The sequence below is a fragment of the Rhinopithecus roxellana genome, chromosome 4, assembly GCF_007565055.1.
Source record: "Rhinopithecus roxellana isolate Shanxi Qingling chromosome 4, ASM756505v1, whole genome shotgun sequence".
Taxonomy (NCBI): Eukaryota; Metazoa; Chordata; class Mammalia; order Primates; family Cercopithecidae; genus Rhinopithecus; species Rhinopithecus roxellana.
Window position 1 is genome coordinate 12729189 of NC_044552.1, and position 24131 is coordinate 12753319.

Below are 24131 nucleotides of genomic sequence, written 5' to 3' on the forward strand. Positions count from 1 at the left end.
CTTAGAGCCTGCATCTTCAAGGCAGTCAGTGAGGCCCATCACAACTTCTGTGGGTCTGTGCCTGCGCTCTGTGCTGCAGCACACAGGGGCAGGCCACTCAGGAAAGGAGATGCTGAAGAGGTGGGAGAGATACTTAACATCATTAAGATGCAAATTAGGCCGGGCAAAGTAGCTCACACCTGTAATCTCAGCACTTTGGGAGGCCGAGGTGGGTGGATCACCTGAGGTCAGGAGTTTGAGACCAACCTGACCAACATGGTGAAACCCCATCTCTACTAAAAAATACAAAATTAGCCGGGCATGGTGGCACACGCCTGTAATCCCAGCTACTTGGGAGGCCAAAGCAGGAGAATCGCTTGAACCTGGGAGGCGGAGGTTGCAGTGAGCTGAGATCATGCCACTGCACTCCAGCCTGGGCAACAAGAGCAAAACTCCATCTCAAAAAAAAAAGAAAAAAAGAAAAAAAAGATGCAAATTAAAACCACAAAGAATACCACTGCACCCCTTTTAGAATGTCTAAAATTAAAAAGACTGACTGTACCAAGGCTTGGAGAGAATGTGGAACAAATGCAACTCTCATTCACTGCTGATTGGGATGTAAAATGGTCCAACCATTTTGGAAAACATTTTGGCAATGGCTTTAAAAGTTAAACACACACATACCATTATTCTACTCCTAGTTTTTTTTTTTTTTTTTTGGTTGTCATTTTTAAGAGACAGGGTATCTCTCTGTCACCCAGGCTGAAGTGTAGTGGCACAATCTTGGCTCACTGCAGCCTCCCACCTCAGCCTCCAGAATATCTGGGACTACAGGTGTACATCACCGGCCCTAGCTAATTAAAACAACTTTTTTTTTTTTTTTTTTTTTTTTGTAGAGCTGGAGTCTTGCTTTGTTGCCTAGGCCAGCCTCAAACTCCTGAGCTCAAGCAATCCTCTCACCTCTGTCTCCCAAAGCACCAGGATTATAGGCATGAGACACTGTGCCTGGCCTACTCCTAGATATTTACCCAAGACAAATGAAAGCTTATGTTCATACAAATATGTATGAGGTCTTTGCAGCTTTATTTATAATAAACAGCTGAAATCAGAAAGCAACCCAAATGTCTGTCTACAGGTAAATGGGTAAATCCATTGTATATATTCATTCAGTGAAAATACTACTCAGTCATAAAAAAGGGATGAACTACTGAAACACGTGCAACGTAGAAGAACCTCAAAATAATTATACCAAGTGAAAAGAACTAGACCAAAAAAGAGGAAATACTGTTTGGTTCCATTATATAACATTCTAGAATATATAAAGTAATCTATGATGACAGAAAGCGGATCAGTGGTTGCCTGGGACTGGCAGAGTGTGTGGGCGTCAAGGAAGGCAGATGGGCAGGAGGGAGGGGTTGCTGAGTGGCAAGAGGAAACTTCGGTTGTGGAGGGTGATGGGTAGGCTCATTATCTTGATGACGGTGATGGTTTTGGAAGCATATTTGATACATATATATCAAAACTTACCTAACCGCAGCCTGGCCAACATGGTGAAACCCTGCCTCTACTGAAAATACGAAAATTAGCCAGGTGTGGTGGCATGCACCTGTAGTCCCTGCTACTAGGGAGGCTGAGGCAGGAGAATCACTTGAAGCCTGGAGGCAGAGGTTGCAGTGAGCAGAGATTGTGCCACTGCACTCCAGCCTGGGTGACAAAGCGATACTCCATCTTAAAAACAAAAACAAACAACAACAACAACAACAACAAAACCGTACACTTTAAATATGTGTTATTAATCATATGTCACTTACACCCTTAAAGCAGTTAAAATTTGTACTTTAGCAGAAACTTACAATGTTGTATTTCTTTTCATGATACTCTAAAAACCTGGCTTCCGCAGAGCAATTCCTTTATCTCTAAAATAAATATTATTCTCTAAGGAAGCTTTTGCTATTCTTTCTTTAATCTGAGGTTAGCAAATTTTAAAAAAATCAATCTGCAGACTTAAAAGGGTTGTTATTTTGATCTTGAAAGCTATTAAATAATTCAAAGTGTGCCATGAAATCTATAATGAAAAACAGAAACTGAGAAGGAATTCCACATTGCTTCAGTCAAGTGTCATGAAGCAGAGTGGAACACCCCCTCCAGGATGTAGTGAGGAGATGCAATGAAAAGAACCTAACATTAATAGCTGAGAAATATGGATTCTAGCATTTTCTACTTCAAAAATCTTTTAAATTATCTTCACTTTGGTTCCAACTGTTAAATTGAAGTAATAATAACTGGATTAAGTACCTTAAATAATGTATGTTGTTAGAGAAGTGGGACCACTGATTTGATATTGTCCTCATTAATTTATTCATATAAGAGAAAGTAAGTTACTGTTTCTGCTGCAAATTTGCTCTGTTATTGATTCTTCTAGCGTTCTTCACTACAGACACGTAAGTATATTTAAAACATTAGGCCTGGCGTGGTGGCTCACGCCTGTAATCTCAGCACTTTGGGAGGCCGAGGGGGGTGGATCACCTGAGCTCAGGAGTTCAAGACCAGCCTGAACATGGTGAAACCCCATCTCTACTAAAAATATAAAAAATAGCTGGGCATGGTGGCGCACACCTGTAATCCTGTCTACTCAGGAGGCAGGAGAATTGCTGGGAGGTAGAGGTTGCAGTGAGCTGAGATAGCACCACTGTACTCCAGCCTTGGCAACAGAGCGAGACTCCATCTCAAATGAATAAATAAATAAAATAGAAAATTAGATGATTAAAAGTCATCTAACATTGTTATTTCATGTTTATGTTTTTCTTCTATAACTGCTTTGAAAATTAAGGTAACTGCTAGGGAAACTTGTGAATACCATTTCCTGATCATTAATTTTAGATGTCACATAATTTTTCATTTTTAATGGCTTTCTTGCAAATAAAAATTGGACCATAGGTCAGAAAATGGAATACATTAAGCTGAACCTTTTTAAAAACTTGCAGTCATTTATGCAAGGGACAGTATTTCTCAAACCTGAAAACATCAGTGCTTTACTTCATGTAGAGTCAAATATGCCTATGCATTGGCTATATAAGGAAAGATGATAAGGGGCTGATAAATATTTGTGTGTACCAATAGGTGTTCAGTTGTTTGCAATGCTGTTTTATAGTATAAAGAGAAAAGGTAAAACACTATTATAATTTTTGTTTATCTGTTCTAAGTGCAGTCTAACCATTATCTGGTTCATAGCCTCTCATGCTTCACCTATGGTTTAGAAGAATATTGGAATAAAGTATTGCTCACTTTTCTTGTTTGTTCTTGGCATCAATATATAGCTTTCATGGCAGGTTCCAGGTTAGTGTTTTTACTGATGTTTCTCCATAGATCACAAAATTGGGACATCTCCTAGAGTCAAAAGAAAGCCACTGCAACAGACTCATTGAAGAAAATGACAAGTATCAAAGACATTTAGACAACTTAATAAAGAAGGTACACATTTTTTTTCCTTTGTTTTTTGAGATAAGATCTCACTCTGTCACCCAGGCTAAAGTACAGTGCAGTGCTAACTACAGCCTCAACCCCCTGGGCTCGAGCAAGCCTCCTACCTCAGTCTGTTTAGTAGCTGGGATTATAGGCATGTGCCACCACTCCTGGCTAATTTTTAAAATTTTTTTGTGGCGATGTGGCCTCACTATGTTGCATAGGCTGTTCTCAACCTCCTGGTCTCAAGCAATCCTTCTGCCTCGGCCTCCCAAAGTCCTGGGATTGCAGACCTGAGACACTGCTCCTGGCCTGGTACAAATTGTCTTACAGAAATATTTGTGCCTTTTAAAAACTATGCCAAATATTAATAGAATTTTAGAGCTAAAAAGGGTCTGTGGGATGATGTAGCACATTTATATTAATCCCTTTTACTTCATAATGACATTATACAACACCCTCATTATCCTTTTAGCCGAAAGCTATAAAAGATTGTTGTGTGCGTCTCTCTATTCTGCTGTTGGCAATTTAAAATCTTAATATTGCTACTTCACTTTCAGGATAATTCTTAATCTTTCCAACTTAGTGTTCTAGTTTACCTTATTAAAACTGCATTAACTTTAACCAAATGAACTACAACCCTTAGTTGATGCATATAGTGCTTATTTGGAAGACAACTGGATTATAGTTGACTCACTACTGTTGTCCATCTTTTGGCACTTCACGTTTTCTTCATGATGAATGGGCATGTTATAATTCTTTTTTTTTTTTCATATTCCTGATTTCAAAATGTAAGGAATCTGTTTTGCCTATTGTGAAAGTTTCATTAATAGTCAAATAATTAAATTTCAATTTGTAGTAATAAAAAAGGAAAAAAATAAAAATTCTAGAATGAAAAATAATTGGTTTAGCTTATTTTTTTCAAGGTTACATCATATGAAGAAATCATTGAATGTGCTGACCAAAGGCTCTCAGTATCCCACTCCCAGATTGCACAGTAAGTTGAAAAAACGGATCCTTAATTTTGTGAATATTTACTAATACCTTAGTCTTTGGATTCTAAATTCTTTTTTTCAGACTGCTAGAAAGAGGAAAAATGTGCAGTTTTATGAATTAAGTTCATTCTTTGCCTCCTGGGTTCACGCCATTCTCCTGCCTCAGCCTCCTGAGTAGCTGGGACTACAGGTGCCCGCCACCATGCCTGGCTAATTTTTTGTATTGTTTTAGTAGAGACAGGGTTTCACCTTGTTAACCAGGATGGTCTCGATCTCCTGATCTTGTGATCCACCCGCCTCGGCCTCTCAAAGTGCTGGGATTACAGGCGTGAGCCACTGCGCCCGGCAGTCCTGCTGAATTCTTTTGTCAGTTCTAGGAGCTTTCTGGAGGAGTCATTAGGGTTTTCAAGATAAATGATCATATCATCAGCAAATAGTGACAGTTTGACTTCCTCTTTGCCAATTTGGATGCCCTTTATTTCTTTCTCTCGTCTGACTGCTCTGGCTAGGACTTCCAGTACTATGTTGAAGAGGAGTGGTGAGAGTGGGCATCCTTGTCTTGGTCCAGTTCTCAGAGGGAATGCTTTCAACTTTTCCGCATTCAGTATTACGTTGGCTGTGGGTTCGTCATAGATGGCTTTTATTACATCGAGGTATGTCCCTTGTATGCCAATTTTGCTGAGAGCTTTAATCATAAAGGATGCTGGATTTTGTCAAATGCTTTTTCTGCATCTATTGAGATGATCACATGATTTTTGTTTTAAATCCTTTTTATGTAATGTATCACATTTATCGACTTGCATATATGAAACCACACCTGCATCCCTGGTGTGAAACCCACTTGATCATAGTGGATTATCTTTTTGATATGTTGTTGGACTCAGTTAGCTAGTATTTTGTTAAGGAGTTTAGCGTCTGTGTTCATCAGGGATATCAGTCTGTGTTTTTCTTTTTTGATTATGTTCCTTCGTGGTTTTGGTATTAGGGTGATACGGGCTTCATAGAAAGAATTACGGAGGGTTTTCTCTTTATCTTGTGGAATAGCGTCAAAAGGATTGGTACCAATTCTTCTTTGAATGTCTGGTAGAATTTTACTATGAATCCATCTGGTCCTGGACTTTTTTTGTAGGTAATTGTTTAATTACCATTTCAGTCTTGCTGCTTGTTTTTGGTCTGTTCAGGGTATCTAATTCTTCATGATTTAAGCTAGGAAGGTTGTATTTTTCCAGGAATTTATCCATCTCTTGTAGGTTTTCTAATTTATGTGTGTAAAGGTGTTCATAGTAGCATTGAATGATCTTTTATATTTCAGTGGTGTCAGTTGTAATATCTCCTGTTTCATTTCTTAATGAGCTTATTTGGATTTTCTCTCTTCTTGGTTAGTCTTGCTAATGGTCTATCAATTTTATTTATCTTTTCAAAGAACCAGCTTTTTGTTTCATTTATCTTTGTATTGTATTTTTTGTTTCCATTTAATTTAGTTCTCTGGTCTTGGTTATTTCCTTTCTTCTGCTACATTTGAGTTTAGTTTGTTCTTATTTCTCTACTTCCTTGAGGTATGACCTTAGACTGTCAGTTTGTACTCTTCCCGTCTTTTTGATGTAGGTGCTTAGGGCTATAAACTTTCCTCTTATTGCCGCTGTTGCTGTATGCCAGAGGTTTTGATAGGTTCTGTCATTATTGTAGTTCAGTTCAAAGGATTTTTAAATTTTCTTCTTGATTTTGTTTTTGACCCAATGCTCATTCAGGAGCAGGTTATTTAATTTACATGTATTTGCATGATTTTGAAGGTTCCTTTTGGAGTTGATTTCCAGTTTTATTCCATTGTGGTCTGAGAGAGTGCTTGATATAATTTCAATTTTCTTAAATTTATTGAGGCTCATTTTATGGCCTATGATATGGTCTATTTTGGAGAAAATTCCATGTGTTGTTGAATAGAATGTGTATTCTGCAATTGTTGGATGAAATGTTCTGTATGTATCTGTTAAGTCCATTTGTTCCAAGGTATAGTTTAAATCTATTGTTTCTTTGTTGACTTTCTGTCCTGATGACCTGTCTAGTGCTGTCAGTGGAGTATTGAAGTCCCCCACTATTATTGTGTTACTGTCTATCTCATTTCTTAGGCCTATTAGTAATTGTTTTATAAATTTGGGAGCTCCAGTGTTAGGTGCATATATGTTTAGGATTGTGATATTGTCCTGTTGGACAAGGCTTTTTACCATTATATAATGTCCCTCTTTGTCTCTTTTAACTGCTGTTGCTTTAAAGCTTGTTTTGTCTGATATAAGAATAGCTATCCCTGCTCACTTTTGGGTCCATTTGCATGAAATGCCTTTTTCCACCCTTTACTTTAAGTTTATGTGAGTCCTTATGTGTTAGGTGAGTATCCTGAGGGCAGCAGACAGTTGGTTGGTGAGTTCTTTTTTTTCTTTTTCTTTTTTTTTTTTTTTGAGACAAGAGTTTTACTCTTGTCACCCAGGCTGGAGTACAATGGTGCGATCTTGGTTCACTGCAACCTCGGCCCCCGGGCTCGAGTGTATCTTCTGCCTCAGCCTCCCGAGTAGCTGGGTTACAGGCGTGCACCACCACACCTGGCTAATTCTGTATTTTAGTAAAGATGGAGTTTTACCATGTTGGCCAGGCTGGTCTCAAACTCCTGACCTCAGGTGGTCCACCCACCTTGGTCTCCCAAAGTGCTGGGATTACAGGCATGAGTCACTGCACCTGGACAGTGAGTTCTTATCCGTTCTGTGGTTCTGTATCTTTTAAGTGGAGTGTTTAGGCCATTTATATTCAATGTTAGTATTAACATGTGGGGTACCATTGCTTTCATCATGCTATTTGTTGCCTGTGTACCTTGGTTTTTTTATTTTTTGTTTTTGTTTTTTAAATTGTATTTTTGTTTTATAGGTCCTGTGTGATTTATGCTTTAAAGAAGTTCTGTTTTGATGTGTTTCTAGGATTTGTTTCAAGATTTAGAGCTCCTTTTAGCAAAGTTCTTGCAGTGGTGGCTTGGTAATGGGGAATTCTCTCAGCATTTGTTTGTCTGAAAAAGACTGTATCTTTCCTTCATATGTGATGCTTAGTTTCATTACATACAAAATTCCTAGCTGATGATTGTTTGGTTTGGGGAGGCTGAAGATACTCCATCCCTTCTAGCTTGTAGGTTTTCTGCTGAGAAATCTGCTATTAATCTGATAGGTTTCCTTTATAGGCTACCTGGTGCTTTTGTCTCACGGCTTTTAAGATTCTTTCCTTCATCTTAACTTTAGATAACCTGATGACAGTGTGCCTAGGCAATGATCTTTTTGTGATGAATTTCCCAGGTGTTCTTTGTGCTTCTTGTATGTGGATGTTTAAGACTATAGCAAGGTGGGGGAAGTCTTCCTCGATTATTCCCTAAATATGTTTTCCATACTTTCAGATTTATCTTCTTCCTCAGGAACACCAATTATTCTTAGATTTGGTCATTTAACATAATCCCAGACTTCTTGGAGGCTTTGTTCATATTTTCTTATGATTTTTTTCTTTGTCTTTGTTGGACTGTGTTCATTCAAAGACCTTGTCTTCTAGCTCTGAATTTCTTTCTTCTACTTGTTCATTTCCATTGCTGAGACTTTCCAGAGCGTTCTGCATTTCTATAAGTGTGTTCAATGTTTCCTGAAGTTTTTATTTTTTGCTTTATGCTATCTATTTCCTTGAATATTTCTCCCTTCCCTTCTTGTATCATTTGTTGGATTTCCTTGAATTGGGCTTCACCTTTTCTCCGGTGCTTCCCTGATTAGCTTAATAACTAACCTCCTGAATTCTTTTTCAGGCAAATCAGGGATTTCTTCTTGGTTTGGATCCATTGCTGGTGAGCTAGTGTGATTTTGGGGCATGTTAAAGAGCCTTGTTTTGTCATATTACCGGAGTTGGTTTTCTGGTTCCTTTTCATTTGGATAGGCCCTGTCAGAGGGAAGGCCTAGGGCTGAAGGCTGTTGTTCAGATTCTTTTGTCCCATGGGGTGTTCCCTTGATGTTATAGCAGGAAGAGCCGCAGGCAAAACCCCTCGGACAACGAGTTAAAGAAGGAAGGGGGAAAAAAAGAAGGAGGAAGGGGTTTACTCGAATCGGCAAGACTCCTGTCGCAAGAGCCGAGTTCCCCAATTGAGCAATTCCTGTCCCTTTTATGGGCTCACAACTCTAAGGGGGTCCACGTGAGAGGGTCGTGATCAATTGAGCAAGCAGGGAGTATGTGACTGGGGGTTGCATACACTAGTAATTAGAACAAACAGAATAGGACAGGGATCTTCACAGTGCTTTTTTATGCAAATAACCAATTAGGTCAGGGGTCAATCTTTAACTATCAGGTCCAAGGTGTGGTGCCAGGCTGTCTGCTTGTGCATTTCATTTCTTCCTTTTAGTTTTCACTTCTTCTTTCTTTGGAGGCGGAAATTGGGCATAAGACAATATGAGGGGTGGTCTCCTCCCTTAATGTAGTACTCTCCCCATTTCCCTGTGGATGTGGCTTCTTGTGGGCCTAGCTGCAGTGATTGTTATCTCTCTTTGGGGTCTAGCCACCCAGCACGTCTACCTGGCTCTGGGCTGGTACTGGGGGTTGTCTGCACAGAGTCCTGTGATGTGAACCATCTATGGATATCAGCTGTGGATATCAGCACCTGTTCCGGTGGACATGGCAGGGGGTGAAATGGACTCTGTGATGGTTCTTAGCTTGGGTGGTTTAATGTTTTATTTTTGTGCTGGTTGGCCTCCTGCGGGGAGGTGGCACTTTCCAGAAAGCATCAGCTGTGGTAGTATGGAGAGGAACCGGTGGTGGGCAGGGCCCTAGAACTCCCAAGAATATATGCCCTTTGTCTTCAGCTACCAGGGGTGGATAGGGAAAGCCCATCAGGTAGGGGCAGGGCTAGGTATGTCTGAGCTCAGACTCTCCTTGGGCAGGTCTTGCTGCAGCTGCTGTGGGGGATGGGGGTGAGATTCCTAGGTCACTGGAGTTGTGTACCTAGGAGGATGATGGCTGACTCTGCTGAGTCATGCAAATTGTTAGGGAAGTGGGGGAAAGCCTGCAGTCACAGGCCTCACCCAACTCCCACACAATCAATCCAAAGGGCATGTCTCACTCTCACCATGGCCCCTCTAACAGTCCCAAGTCTGTTTCCAGGCAGTGGGTGAGCAGGGCTTGAGAACTTCCCCAGGCTACCCATCTCCCAGCTGGGAAAGAACAGGGCTTTGGTTCTTTTCCCTCCTGTGGAGTCTGCAAGCCAGATTCCCACCCTCTCCCATGTTCTGGCCAGGAGGCTCCTTGCTCAATTCAAATTGTTACAAAGTTCAGCTGGAGACTTCCTTCTCCCTGTGACATTTCCCCCCCACCCCCCGCCTCTGGCTGCCCTTCTAAAGGGTGCCTGTGGGGCCAGGCAGGAATGGCCTGCTTGGGGACCCAGTGAACTCCCAGGGCCTTTCCCACTGCTTCCTCTACCCCTGGATTTCGCTTGGCTCTCTAGATTGACTCAGTTCCAGGTAAGGTCAGAAACTTCTCTCGCAAACTAGACCTTCATTTTCTTCAGTGCGAGTGTGTGTTCCGGAGCAGAGGCTCTCCCTTTCCCAGCTCCACAGTTCGGGCACTCACAGTATTTGGGGCGTCTCCCGGCTCCTGCAGGAGCAGTCTGCTTCCTTCAGAGGGCCCGTTGGTCCTCTCAGGATTCCTGATTCGTTCTTGCAGTCATTCTTGAGCTAAAATTCATGATGCGAGCCTCCACACACTGCTCTGTCCGACCCAGTCAAAGCTGCAATCTTGTCTTGCCTCCCATCTGCCATTATGATTGTCCCAGTTATTTTTAAATTAAAAAAATTAAATGTTCTGCGGGGCTTGGGTGCAAAGAAAAAAAAATTGGATGTATATTTCAGTTGAGTGGTTGACCCAATTTGTGTTGAAGAAGAGGTCAAAATCTGAGTTTAGGCTTTATCATAAGCATTGTCAACTGTGACTGCTTATTAGAATTTTCTTTTTCTTTCTTTCTTTCTTTCTTTCTTTCTTTCTTTCTTTCTTTCTTTCTTTCTTTCTTTCTTTTTCTTCTTTTCTTTTCTTTTCTTTCTTTTTTTGAGACAGAGTCTTGCTGTCTTGCCCAGGCTGGACTGCAGTGGCACAATCCCGGCTGGAGTCATAGCACAATGTCTGCCTCCCAGGCTCAAGTGATTCTCCTGCCTCAGCCTCCTAAATAGCTGGGACCACAGGTGTGCACTACCACACCTGGCTTTTTTTTCTTTTTCTTTTTCTTTCTTTTTCTTTTTTTTTTTTTTTGAGACGGAGTCTCGCTCTGTCGCCCAGGCTGGAGTGCAGTGGCTGGATCTCAGCTCACTGCAAGCTCCACCTCCCGGGTTTACGCCATTCTCCTGCCTCAGCCTCCTGAGTAGCTGGGACTACAGGCGCCCACCACCTCACCCGGCTAGTATTTTGTATTTTTTAGTAGAGACGGGGTTTCGCCGTGTTAACCACAATGGTCTCGATCTCCTGACCTCGTGATCCACCCGTCTCGGCCTCCCAAAGTGCTGGGATTATAGGCTTGAGCCACGGTGCCCGGCCTTTTTTTTTTTTTTTTTTTTTTTAGTAGAGACAGGGTTTTGCAATGTTGGCCAGGCTGGTCTCTAACTCCTAGCCTCAAGTGATCCATTCACCTCCCTCCAGTGATCCATTCACCTCAGCCTCCTAAAGTACGGGGGATTACAGGTGTGAGCCACCGTGCTCAGCCAACTTTTTTGTTTTTTGAGACAATGTCTGACTCTGTCGCCCAGGCTGGAGTGCAGTGGTGCAGTCTTGGCTCACTGCAATCACCAGCTCCTGAGCACAAACGATCCTCCCACCTCAGCCTCCCAAGTAGCTGGGACTACAGGCATGCACCACCATGCCTGACTTTTTAAAAAATTTATTTATTTATTTTAGAAACGGGGTCTCACTATGTTGCCCAGGCTGGTCTTGAACTCCTGGACTCAATCAATCCTACCACCTTGGCATCCCAAAGTGCTGGAATTATAGGCATGAACCACTGTACCCGGCCCTGATTTATTTTATTTATTTATTTATTTTTATTTATTTTTTTATTTTTTGAGACGGAGTCTTGCTCTGTCACCCAGACTGGAGTACAGTGGCGCAGTCTCAGCTCACTGCAAGCTCACGCCATTCTCCTGCCTCAGCCTCCCCAGTAGCTGGGACTACAGGTGCCCGCCACCTCGTCCGGCTAATTTTTTTGTATTTTTAGTAGAGACGGGGTTTCACTGTGTTCGCCAGGATGGTCTCGATCTCCTGACCTCGTGCTCCGCCCGCCTTGGCCTCCCAAAGTGCTGGGATTACAGGCTTGAGCCACCGTGCCCGGCCCCTGATTTATTTTTTAAAAAATCAAATCTAGTCTGTTATATCCATGAAGAACAGTATTTTTGTTTAATTATAGTGAATTAGCTTTAGTCTCATTAAAAGGTATTCACGGCTTCAAAAATTATCAGGCTGTTCTGCCTGTGGAGTAGTCATTCTTTTATTCCTTTACTTTCTTGATAAACTTGCCCTCACTTTATAGATGCATCTAAAATTTTAAAAAAAATTATCAAATACACACATCATCAGAACAATGTTCTTTTAAATTGGTGCTAGTCTATTGATTCTGCTAAAATTTAATAGAGTTTGAGGTATTGTTCTTCAAATGCATTCAAAGGTTATACTGTAATTTTTCAATGCATAGGCCTTGGACTTTAGAAACAGCTATTTACTACAAAAGCTATTGGTGACATTTTATTTTTCTAAAAGACTAAAAGAAAACTACTTGGCGAAGTCCACTCTGTATATGCAACCAGGGTGATCTTTCTGAAATAGAAATATGAGTATGCCATTTTGTATCTTAAAAAACTTTAGTGGTTTTCCATCACCTTAGGTAAAAGCAAAAATCCTTACCATGGCCTACAGGCCTCTTCCTGATCAAGCTCCTCCCTGCTTCTCTGATCTCATCTTACCATTCCCTGACTTGCTTTTGCCACACTAGAGATATTATACTTTTTCAAATGTACCATATTCCCTTTGGCTCCAAGTTTTAGCATGTTGTTCTGAAAGAGATCAAATGAAAAAAAAAACTAAAAGGCAGAAATGAAGTCCACAGGCAAACAGCCCGGGCGGCGCCCTGACAGCCCGGGCGGCGCCCTGAGCCTAGTTAAAGACCGACCCCGGACCTAACCGATTAGGTTATCTATAGACTCCAGACATTGTAAGGACAAATGTTGTGAAAGTCTCTGTCCTGCTCTAATTACCGGTGTCTGCCACATATCTTAGTCCTGGGCCCAGTACAAACACAATCCTCTATTTGTTCCAAACTTCCTGAGCCCAACACAAACACATCCCCCCAAACATCCTAGAAACACCACCTAGAGAGCCCCTGATAAGGTCACAACCGTTTGTAGTTTTATTAAATGCGCGAGAACAAATAGAAACTGTTAATTGTATAACTTAGAATATTAGCCAATTGCCAATTGTGATACTGTGACCAAAAGAATTCCTTTGTACCTCTGTAACCTTACATATCCTGTGTGCATCGGGCTATAAAAAGCGGCCACATGCATCATTCGGGGCCCTCTTGTATGTTGTAGAACGGAGGGACCAAGTTCGAACTTGTATTAAAGATCCTTGCCGCTTGGCTTTGACTCTGGACTCTGGTGGTCTTCTTCGGGGAACAAACGGTCTGGGCATAACAGTTCTACCTGGAATGCTCAGGCTGTCTTCACCCCCATTATCTTGTACTATCTTCACATCTGCTGAAGTGCCATTTCCTTGGAGATACATTCACTGTCCTCTGAGTCTGAATTGATAGCTTTTCCACAATGCTAGAGATTTGAGTAGCCATGCATCTCTCCTTCCCGAATACCACTTTCTCTCTAACACTTTTGTCCAGATCTGTCTGTTTCAGGTGTAGAAGTCCCTACTCCAAACATCCCTGGTTCTGGAACACCTTCCTACAAAATGTGAGACTCGTTCTATCTACCTTAGTCCCCATCACAACCAGGTGAGAGGTGGAACCTCTCATAAAAATCTCCCAGTGGCTTCCCATTTTATCAAGCCCTGCTACCTTGTTATTCAAGGTGATCTTCTATTCCATTCCTACCCATCATGTGATCCCTGATCATAATCTGTAGTTTTTGAAGTCACTCATCAAAGTCTTCTGCATTAACTTATTTACTACTCACCATCCACAGAATGCCAACAGAATCCTAGAAGAATACTTCCAGTGCCATATCTCCTACAGACAACACTGAATTCATGAATGACAGCTCGCTGCCCTGTCACAGCAACTGTGATTTCTACCCACAGGAAGCCACTGTAAATGCTTTTCTAAGCAAAACCATATCAAAAATCACAGAACATTTCAGTGTAAATCCACAATTCTTCTTTCCAAGTTTCATGATGGTTTGAGTACAGGATGATCAAAAAGTTTGATTGGATTGAGCATTATTTTAAAAATGCATGCGATTTTATACCTTGATCACAGAGAATAAGATGAACATTTGTTTACACCTAAAACTTGTAAACCCCACAAAAAGCTGCATTTCAGTATATAGTAAAAATATTAGTACTGCCCTTATTTGTAGTCACAATCCCGTTGTGTTTCTTTGACTTTTTTTTCTTTTGAAATGGAGTCTCACACTATTGCCTGGGCTGGAGTGCAGTGGTGCCATTTCAGCTCACTGCAACCTCCGCCTCCTGGGTTCAAGTGATTCTCCTGCCTCAGCCTCCCAAGTAACTGGGAATACAGGCACCCACCACCACGCCCAGCTAATTTTTTTGTATTTTTAGTAGAGACGGGGTTTCACTGTGTTGACCAGACTTCTTTTTTCATGAAAAAAGGGTTGACATAAATACAGCCAACTGATCTTCAACAAAGCAAACAAAAACATAAAGTGGGGAAAGGACACCCTATTCAACAAATGGTGCTAGGATAATTGTCACGCCACATTTAGAAGAATGAAACTAGATCCTCATCTCTCACCTTATACAAAAATCAACTCAAGATGGATCAAGGACTTACATCTAAGACCTGAAACCATAAAAATTCTAGAAGATAGCATCGGAAAAACCCTTCTAGACTTTGGCTTAGGCAAAGACTTCATGACCAAGAACCCAAAAGCAAATGCAACAAAAACAATGATCAATACATTCAATGAGGAGAAGGACGACAGAGCAGGTCCCTGAGCACTGACAATCACGGACAGTTTCCTCAGTCAGGCTTTAGGCTGGAGATAAGATAAGTGAAAACAGAGACAGAGGTGCCAGCCAGCCTTCAGGGGCCACTACAGATACCCGGAGTATGAGTCATCAGTCAGACACCCTTCCTGTGCCCTCTGGCCAGACGAGAGGCCAGGTCCTCAGAGACCAGAGCATCTATACCCAGCTGTTGGAGATGATGCTGCACTTGCGGCAGACCATGAGGGAGTACTTCGAGTACAGCTGACGAGCAGGCAGGGCCTGCCACTGGAAGAACAGAGGCGCGCTCAGGCCATCTGTGAGCAGGAAGCCCTTCTGGGTCGCTTAATGTGCCAGGTGATCCAGCTCCTATAGTCTGGGGTCACGAGTGGCCTGGAGCTCCAAGTGCCTTTTCCTTCCCAGGATTCTAGGGGTGATGTCAGATATGGGCAGGGGGCCCAATTGCCCGGGCAGCCTGATCTAGTTCCTCAACTGAGTGGTTGTGAAGCTGCCTTCATCAGCCGTGACCTGTCCAACTGTGGGATTGATATCTCTGTCTTCTATCAGTCGAGCTTCCAGGACTACAGTGCCTATCATAAAGACAAATATCATAAAGACAAGAACACCTTAGGCTTCGTTAACCTTGGCACCAGTGAGAACAAGCTCTGCATTGATCTGATGATTGAAAGATTGCAAGAAAGTAACATGAACTGCATTGAGGACATCTTGCTGCAGTACCCTGATTGGAGAGGGCACCCATTCCTGCAAGAAGAAGTGGCCCAGTTCCTGACCTACTAGTGCAAGGCACCTGCCTGACGTGATCCAGAAAATGTGGTTGTTCTAAATGGCTGCTGCTCTGTCTTCTCTGCACTGGCCATGGTTCTGTGTAATCCAGGCGAGGCCTTCCTGGTCCCTGCTCCCTTCGATAGTGGCTTTGACTTTAGCTTCTGTCTGTACATGAAGGTTGAGTTGAGTCCTGTCCACCTGGAGAGTGATATCACTGTTACAAACACCCATCCTTTTCACCTCACTGTGGACAAGTTAGAGGAAGCCCTCCTTGAAGCTAGGCTTGAGGGGAAAAAGGTCCAAGGCCTTGTGCTAATCAATCCTCAGAATCCTCTGGGTGACATCTACTCCTCAGACTTGCGATGGAATACCTGGATTTTGCCAAGAGGTATAACCTACATGTGATCATAGATGAGATTTACGTGCTGTCTGTGTTTTTGATGAATCCATCACATTCCACAGTGTCCTGAGCATGAAAAGTTTGCCTGATCACAACAGGACCCATGTGATCTGGGACACCAGGAAGAATTTTAGCATTTCTGCCTTCCGCTTTGGTGCTCTGTTTACACCCACAACAAGGACATGGCTTCTGCTGTGAGCACCTTTGGCTACCTCCGCAGTATCTCTGGCATTGCCCGGCACAAGCTGTGTCAGCTGCTCCAGAACACAGAATGGATTGACAGAGCGTACCCGCCCACCAATAACTACTGGCTCTGGGAAGCTCACAAGTACATCACTGCCAAACTGAAGGCATTGGAGATCCCCTTTTACAACTGCAGCTCTGGCCTCTGTGTCTGGATCAACTTGAAAAAGTACATGGATCCCTATACATTTGAAGAGGAACAGCTCCTCTTGCTGCTTCCTGGACAACAAGCTGTTATCCCGTGGGAAAGCCTGCATGTATAAGGAGCCAGGCCGGTTCCACCTCATCTTTGCAGATGAGCTCCCCCGGCTAAAAATGGCCATGCATCAGTTATGTGGTGTGCTGCAGGAACAGAACCAGGCTTTGAGAGTGAAGCAGTTGGAGGATGCATTGAGGGAGTAGACCGTCTGCCTCCCAATGAGCAGCTCCAGCCCATCACTTGCTCAGGGACTCCCTAATGTCAGCCTCTGGTCCAGAAGGCTGGGGTGTATTTTCGTCAGTGCTGTGACTAAGAAAATGGTGGGCTCCTGCAGGAAGATCTCATCTGACCCAGTCATCATCACCCTCCTTAAGCTGAGTGCCTGCTGTCTTTGGAAGTTTTGCATCTTTTTAGTCTTTGCTAGCCATTATATATGCAAAATGTTTTTATTGGGGTTGGGGTGGGAAGGCCTGGAGGCACCTAGAGAAATAAAGGAAGCTCCCTGGGCCCCTATTTAGATGGTTTATTTTTATATTCAATATCGAATAAATTCTATATTCTCTTTAAAAAACTGATAAATAGGCGGAACTTAATTAAACTAAAAAGTTTCTGCACAGCAAAAGAAATAATCAGCAAAGTAAACAGACAACCCACAGAGTGGGAGAAAATCTTCACACTCTGTACATCTGACAAAGGACTAATATACAGAATCTACAAGGAACTCAAACAAATTAACAAGAAAGAAAAATCGCATCAAAAAGTGGGCTAAGCACATGAATAGACAATTCTCAAAAGAAGATATGGAAATGGCCAACAAACATATGGAAAAATGCTCCACGTCACTGATGATCAGGGAAACGCGAATCAAAACCCCAATGCGATACCACCTCACTCCTGCAAGATGGTCATAATCAAAAAATCAAAAAATAACAGATGTTGTCAAGGATGCGGTGAAAAGGGAACACTTCTACACTGCTGGTGGAATTGTAAACTAGTATAACCACTATGGAAAACAGTGTGGAGAGTCTTTAAAGAACTCAAAGTAGAACTACCATTTGATCCAGCAATCCTACTACTGGGTATCTACCCAGAGGACAAGAAGTCATTATTCAAAAAAGCTTCTTACACATGCATGTTTATAGCAGCACAATTTGAAATTACAAAAATATGGAACCAGCCCAGATGCCCATCAATCAATGAGTGGATAAAGAAATTGTGGTATATATACACCACGAAATACTATTCAGCCATAAAAAGGAATGAAATAATGGCGTTTGCAGCAACCTAGATGGAATTGGAGACCGTTATTCTAAGTGACGTAGCCCAGGAATAGAAAACCAAACATCATATGTTCTCACTCATAAGTGGGAGCTAAGCTATGAGGACACAAAGGCGTAAGAATGATACAGTGCCTTTCCTTTCAGGGGAGCATGGCGGCAAGATGGCCATGCAAATTTCCAAGAAGAAGTTTGTCACTGATGGCATCTTCTAAGCTGAACTGAATGAGTTTCTTACTCAGGAGCTGGCTGAAGATGGCTACTCTGGAGTTGAGGTGCGAGTTACACCAGCCAAGACAGAAATCATTACTTTAACCACCAGAACACAGAATGTTCTTGGTGAGAAGGGCTGGGGGATTCGGGAACTGACTGCTGTAGTTCAGAAGAGGTTTGGCTTTCCAGAGAGCAGTGTAGAGCTTTATGCTGAAAAGGTGGCTGCTAGGGGTCTGTGTGCTATTGCCCAGGCAGAGTGTCTGCATTATAAACCCTAGGAGGGCTTGCCATGCAGAGGGCCTGCTATGGTGTGTTGTGGTTCATCATGGAGAGTGGGGCTAAAGGCTGCAAGATTGTGGTGTCTGGGAAACTCTGAGGACAGAGGGCTAAATCCATGAAGTTTGTGGATGGCCTGATGATCCACAGCAGAGACCCTGTTAACTACTACATTGAGACTGCTCTGCACCATGTGTTGCTCAGACAGGGTGTGCTGGGCATCAAGGTGAAGATCATGCTGCCCTGGGACCCAACTGGTAAAACTGGCCCTAAGAAGCCCCTGCCTGACCATGTGAGCATCGTGGAACCCAAAGATGAGATACTGCCCACCACCCCCATCTCAGAACAGAAGAGTGGGGAGCCAGAGCCACCTGCCGTGCCCCAACCAGTCCCCACAGCGTAACAGGATCTCATTGGCAGCTGTATTCTAGAGTCTGGATGTTGCTCTGTAAAGACCTTTAATAAACTATTGTACAAAGACAAAGAAAAAAAAAAAGAATGATACAGTGGACTTTGGGGACTTGGGGGAAAGGGTGGAAGGGGGTGAGGAATAAAAGACTACAAATTGGGTACAGTGTATACTGCTAAAAACGGCAGGTAAAAGTAAATGGCGAATCCATATTCTAATCCCTAAAATCTGTGAATGTTACCCTATATAGCAAAAAAGGGCCAGCTTTATATGTAACAACAATTGTATCCATCAATGTTAATTAGCATATTTAAAAAACTAAAAAAGAAAAAGCATATGATAATTTCGACAGACGGAAAAACCGTTTGACAAAATCCAACATCATTCTTCATGAGAAAACCTAAACAACCTAGGAAAAGAAAGGAACTTTCTCAATTGGACAAAGAGCACCTACAAAAAGCCTACTAACATTATACTTAATGATGAAAGACTAAATGCTTTCTTATCATCAGGAACAAGACATTCCAGTACATGCACATTGTACTGGAAGGTTCTGTCCAGTACAATCAGGCAAGAAAAATAAAATTCATCCAGATTGGACATGAAGCAAAACTGCATGTATTCACAAACACATGATCATCTATGTAGAGAATCTGATGGAATCTACAAAAAAGTTAGCAGGACTATTAAGATTAGCAAGGTTGCAGGATCCAATATCAATATGTAAAAGTCAGTTGTCTTTTTATATACTAGCAACAGACAAGCAGAAATTAAAAAAACATTTCTGATAGCCCCAAAAATATAAACTACATAAGGATAAATTTGGCAAAAGTATGTAAAAGACTCATACACTAAAAATTACAACACATCATTGAGAGAAAGTAAAGAAGAGTTAAATAAATGGAGAGGTATAGCTCTTTCATGGGTCCATTTTGTTAAGATTTTCCCCAAGTTCATTTATTGATTCAGTGCAATTCCAATTTTAAATAAACTTAACAAGTGGATTCTAAACTCATATGGAAATTCAAAAGGCATAGAATAGCCAAAAGAACTCTGATAAAGAAGGATAAAATGGGAGGGAAACTCTGATTCTAAGACTTTTTACAGAGCTACAATAATCAAAACAGTGTAGCATTGGTGTAAAAATATAAAAATCAGTGGAACAGCCCAGGGAATGCAGACATGGACCCATACATATATGGACAAGTGATTTTTGACAAAGATACAAAGGCAACAAAGTGGAAAAAGGATAACCTTCTCAACAAATGGTGCTGGAATCATTGCCATTTTCAAAAACATTAACTTTGATTTATACACTCCACTACATACAAAGTAAACTCAAAATGGATAGTATACCCAAAGGTAAAGGCTAAAACCTTACAACATCTAGAAGAAAACAGAAAATTGCTATGACTTTGGGTTAGGCAACAATTTCTTAGACGTGTCACTAAAAGCATGATTCATTAGAGAAAATTTTGATAAATTTGACTTCATCACAATTTTAAAATGCTCTTCTTTTTTTTTTTTTTTTTTTGAGACGGAGTCTTGCTCTGTCGCCCAGGCTGGAGTGCAGTGGCCAGATCTCAGCTCACTGCAAGCTCCACCTCCCGGGTTCACGCCATTCTCCTGCCTCAGCCTCCCGAGTAGCTGGGACCACAGGCGCCCGCCACCTCGCCCGGCTAATTTTTTGTATTTTTAGTAGAGACGGGGTTTCACCGTGTTAGCCAGGATGGTCTCGATCTCCTGACCTCGTGATCCGCCCATCTCGGCCTCCCAAAGTGCTGGGATTACAGGCTTGAGCCACCGCGCCCGGCCTAAAATGCTCTTCTTTTTGTTTGTTTGTTTTTTGTTTTGTTTTGTTTTTTTGAGACGGAGTCTCACTCTGTCACCATGCTGGAGGGCAGTGACGCAATTTCAGCTCACTGCAACCTTCACCTCCCGGGTTCAAGTGATTTTGCTGCCTCAGTCTCTCAAGTAGCTGGGACTACAGGCGCACACCACACCAGGCTAATTTTTTTGTTGTATTTTTAGTAGAGATGGGGTTTCACCATGTTGGCCAGGCTGGTCTCGAACTCCTGACCTCGTGATCTGCCCACCTCAACCTCCCAAAGTGCTGGGAGTACAGGTGTGAGCCACCTCACCCAGCATAAAACTACTCTTCTAAAGACACTGTTAACAGATCAAAAGACAAGCCATAGTCTGGAAGAACATATTTGCAAATCATGTATCTGCTAAAGAACTTCTATCCAGATGTAATGAACTCTCAAAACTCAGTCGTAAGAAAACAAATAACCCAATAAAAATGGGTAAAGATTTTAGTAGAGATTCCACCAAGAAAATACATGATGGCAAATAAGCACATGAAATATATTCATGTCAGCTGGGCACAGTGGCTCATGCCTGTAATCCCAGCACTTTGGGAGGCCAAGGTGAGAGGATCACTTGAGTCCAGGAGTTCAAGACCAGACTGGCTAATACGGCAAAACCCCATGTCTACTAAAAATACAAAAATTAGTCAATCATCGTGGCGCACGCCTGTAATCCCAGCTACTTGGGAAGCTGAGGCATGAGAATCACTTGAACCAGGGAGGCAGAGGTTGCAGTGAGCTGAGATTGCGCCACTGCACTCCAGTCTTGGTGACAGATCAAGACTCTGTCTTAAAAGAAAAAAAAGAAAGAAATACAGTCATGTCATTAAATGCAAATCAAAGCACTCATTATACTCCATTCAGTGGTGCTGCTTTGCTTGCCTAGCTCTCAGCAGAGTTCTCTCATGGCCTCTGGAGGACATGACTTCCTCCAAAATAAACCAAGGACTCCATTTAGGTAGGCTTAGATTATAGCTATTTGCCCACAGCTCTACACACAGGAGCACAGTGTCAATATATTCCACTGTTGCCTTGTTGCACACTTGGAAATACTTTTCACTTTCTTTCCTTAGGTGTCTCCCTCCTTCAGGAGTTGGGCTCATTCTTTTCAATTCTAGAAATACAGAAGATGTATTCCATGCTATTTCTCTGATAATTAAGCATGATAGACTCAGGCTTTTGGTTTACACAGAGTTGTTTCACATTATCTTCTGTTCCTGGGTTTGACAACTTCTCTTTATCCCTTTAAAACAAAAGCCTGAGATCTCTGAAAGAAAGAGTATAGGTTTCAAAATGACAACTTACAAGTTATATTCTGGGGCATTTGTGTTTTGTCCATATAATGTTTAAAGTATTTTTTAAATTAATTGCCAAAATTGAAAAGGGAAGATATTCTGTAAAAATCTAGATTTCTATCTCCTCTTTAAAAACAAGAGTAGGCTGAGCATGGTGGCTCATGCCTACAATCCCAGCACTTTGGGAGGCTGAGGTGGGAAGATACTTTGAGGCCAGGAGTTCAAGACCAGCCTAGGCAACATAACGAGACTCTTGTCTCTACAAAATATTAAAACAATTAGTCAGGTGTGGTGGCATGCACCTGCAGTCCTAACTAACTCAGGAGGCTGAGATGAGAGGATTGCTTCAGCCCGGGAGTTTGAGGCTGCAGTGAGCTGTGATTGCACAACCACATTCCAGACTGAGTGACAGGGTGAGACTCTGTCTCTCAATAATAAAAATTTAAAAGTAAGTAAGACAAGAAGATCTAATCATGGCTGTAGCATTCTCACATGGCAACATTTGGCAAGAGCTAAGTAGCAACTTCTTTTAGGCAGGGCCTAGGGTTGTATGCGCTTTGGTTTGTCTGAATCACCATTTAGCTGGCTTTGCTCATTTCACATACCTGCCTGACCCTTCTATAGGCATTTGAGTTTAGACCTCTGAGGTAGAATTTCATCTCCTCTCAGGGCCTATTTATCGTCTACAGTAGGCTGAGGAATGGCCCAAAGATATGTAAGTTCTAATCATGAGAACCTGTGACTGTTACCTTATATAGCAAAAGAGCCTTGCAGATGTGATTACATCTTGAGTTGCGGAGATTATTTTGGATTATCTGAGTGGGCCCTAAATGCAATCACAAGGGTACTTATAAGACAGGGGAGGCAGAGAGATTTGGTGACAGAAGATGAAGAGTCAACCTGACAGTGGAAATGGGGAGAAAAGGTGGTGTGATGTGGGGCCAAGCCCCCTCAGGAATAAGAACAGCCTCCAGATGCTGGATGAGGCCAGGCAAAGGATTCTCCTCTCGAACTTCTAGAGGCTGCACATCCCTGCCAATACCTTGATTTCAGGCCAGTGAAGCTTATTTTGGACTTCTGACCTCCAGAAGAAAATAAATGTATGTGTTTTAAGCCACAACATTTGTGTTGATTTGTTGCAGGAGCCACAGGAAGCTCATACAACCTCCCTGGATGGAAAAATAGGTTTGTGACGGTCCTGTCATGCTGTCACATATTTTTGCATGTGAAGCTGTTTCTAGCTCAGGGTTTTTTGGTTTTTTCTTTTCTTTTCTTTTCTTTCTTTTTTTTTTTTTTTTTTTTTTTTTTTTTTTTTTTTTTTTGAGACAGAGTCTAGCTCTGTCGTGGGCTGAAGTGCAGTGGCATGATTTTGACTCACTGCAACCTCCACCTCCTGGGCTCAAGAAATCCTCCCAGCTCAGCTTCCCATGTAGCTGGGATCACAGGCATGTGCCACCATGCCTAGCTAGTTTTTGTGTTTTTGTAGAGACAGAATTTCACCACGTTGCCCAGGCTGGTCATGAACTCCTGGGCTCAAGAGATTCACCTGCCTTAACCTCCCAAAGTGCTGGGGTTACAGGTGTGAACCACCACGCCTAGCCAGGAGTTTTGTTTTTAACATGTTACCCCCAGGATCATATTGGATTTACTCAGATAGAAGGATCAGTATGAGTAAACCACTGTGTAAGCAAATGGGAGAATATCTGAATGCTACTTTATATATTTGCTACTGTCTCCTTCTTCACCACTGGAACCTATAAAGGGAAAAACTGATAGAATAATTTTGAGTTGCTAGGAAAGAATCCCAAGTTTCTATATGGGTAGGTGGTTGGATAGTGTATAGATAATTAGATTACCTATTTTTATCTGCTAAAATCCTCTAGTGAATCTAACAAAATAATGGTCTAGAAAAGTCAGTTTTAGTCATAAAATTCAATTGTTTCTTCTTTCAGTTTGGAAAAGAGAAATAAACATTTAGAGGATTTAATTAGAAAGCCCAGAGAAAAAGCTAGAAAACCAAAGTAAGTTTCCCTCCCTTTTTTAAATTAATGTCTTTAAAATATAGATAATACAGCTGGGTGTGGTGGCTTCACACCTGTAATCCCAGCACTTTGGGAGGCCAAGGCGGTGGATCACCTGAGGTCAACAGTTTGAGACCAGCCTGGCCAACATGGCGAAACCCCGTCTCTACTAAAAATACAAAAATTAGCTGGGCATGGTGGCACGTGCCTGTAATCCCATCTACTAGGGGGCTGAGGCAGGAGAATCGCTTGAACCTGGGAGGTGGAGGTTGCAGTGAGCCAAGATTGTGCCACTGCACTCCAGCCTGGGCAACACAGCAGGACTCTGCCTCAAAAAAAAAATAGATAGATAGATAGATAGATAGATAGATAGATAGATAGATAGATAGATTTTTTTTAAAAAAAAACTATTTCTTATCTCAATTTAAGGTAAACAAGATATATGAAAGTGCTTCATGTTTTGCCTAGCATAAAGTAGTTGCTTGATTCATGTTTTTTT

At 42.0% G+C, this 24131-nt stretch overlaps 1 protein-coding gene and 2 pseudogenes across 1 annotated transcript in view; all 3 read left to right on the forward strand.

The window, feature by feature from the left end:
- The window catches only part of CAGE1 (cancer antigen 1), a 59466-nt gene that overhangs the window by 30686 nt on the left and 4649 nt on the right, over positions 1–24131 (forward strand). The window contains 3 exon segments of the mRNA XM_010381701.2: positions 3346–3450; positions 4368–4438; positions 23564–23632. Of these exon segments, the coding sequence (XP_010380003.2) occupies positions 3346–3450; positions 4368–4438; positions 23564–23632 (245 nt within the window).
- Positions 14770–16476, forward strand: LOC104676824 (annotated as a pseudogene).
- LOC104676823 lies at positions 17715–18442 on the forward strand (annotated as a pseudogene).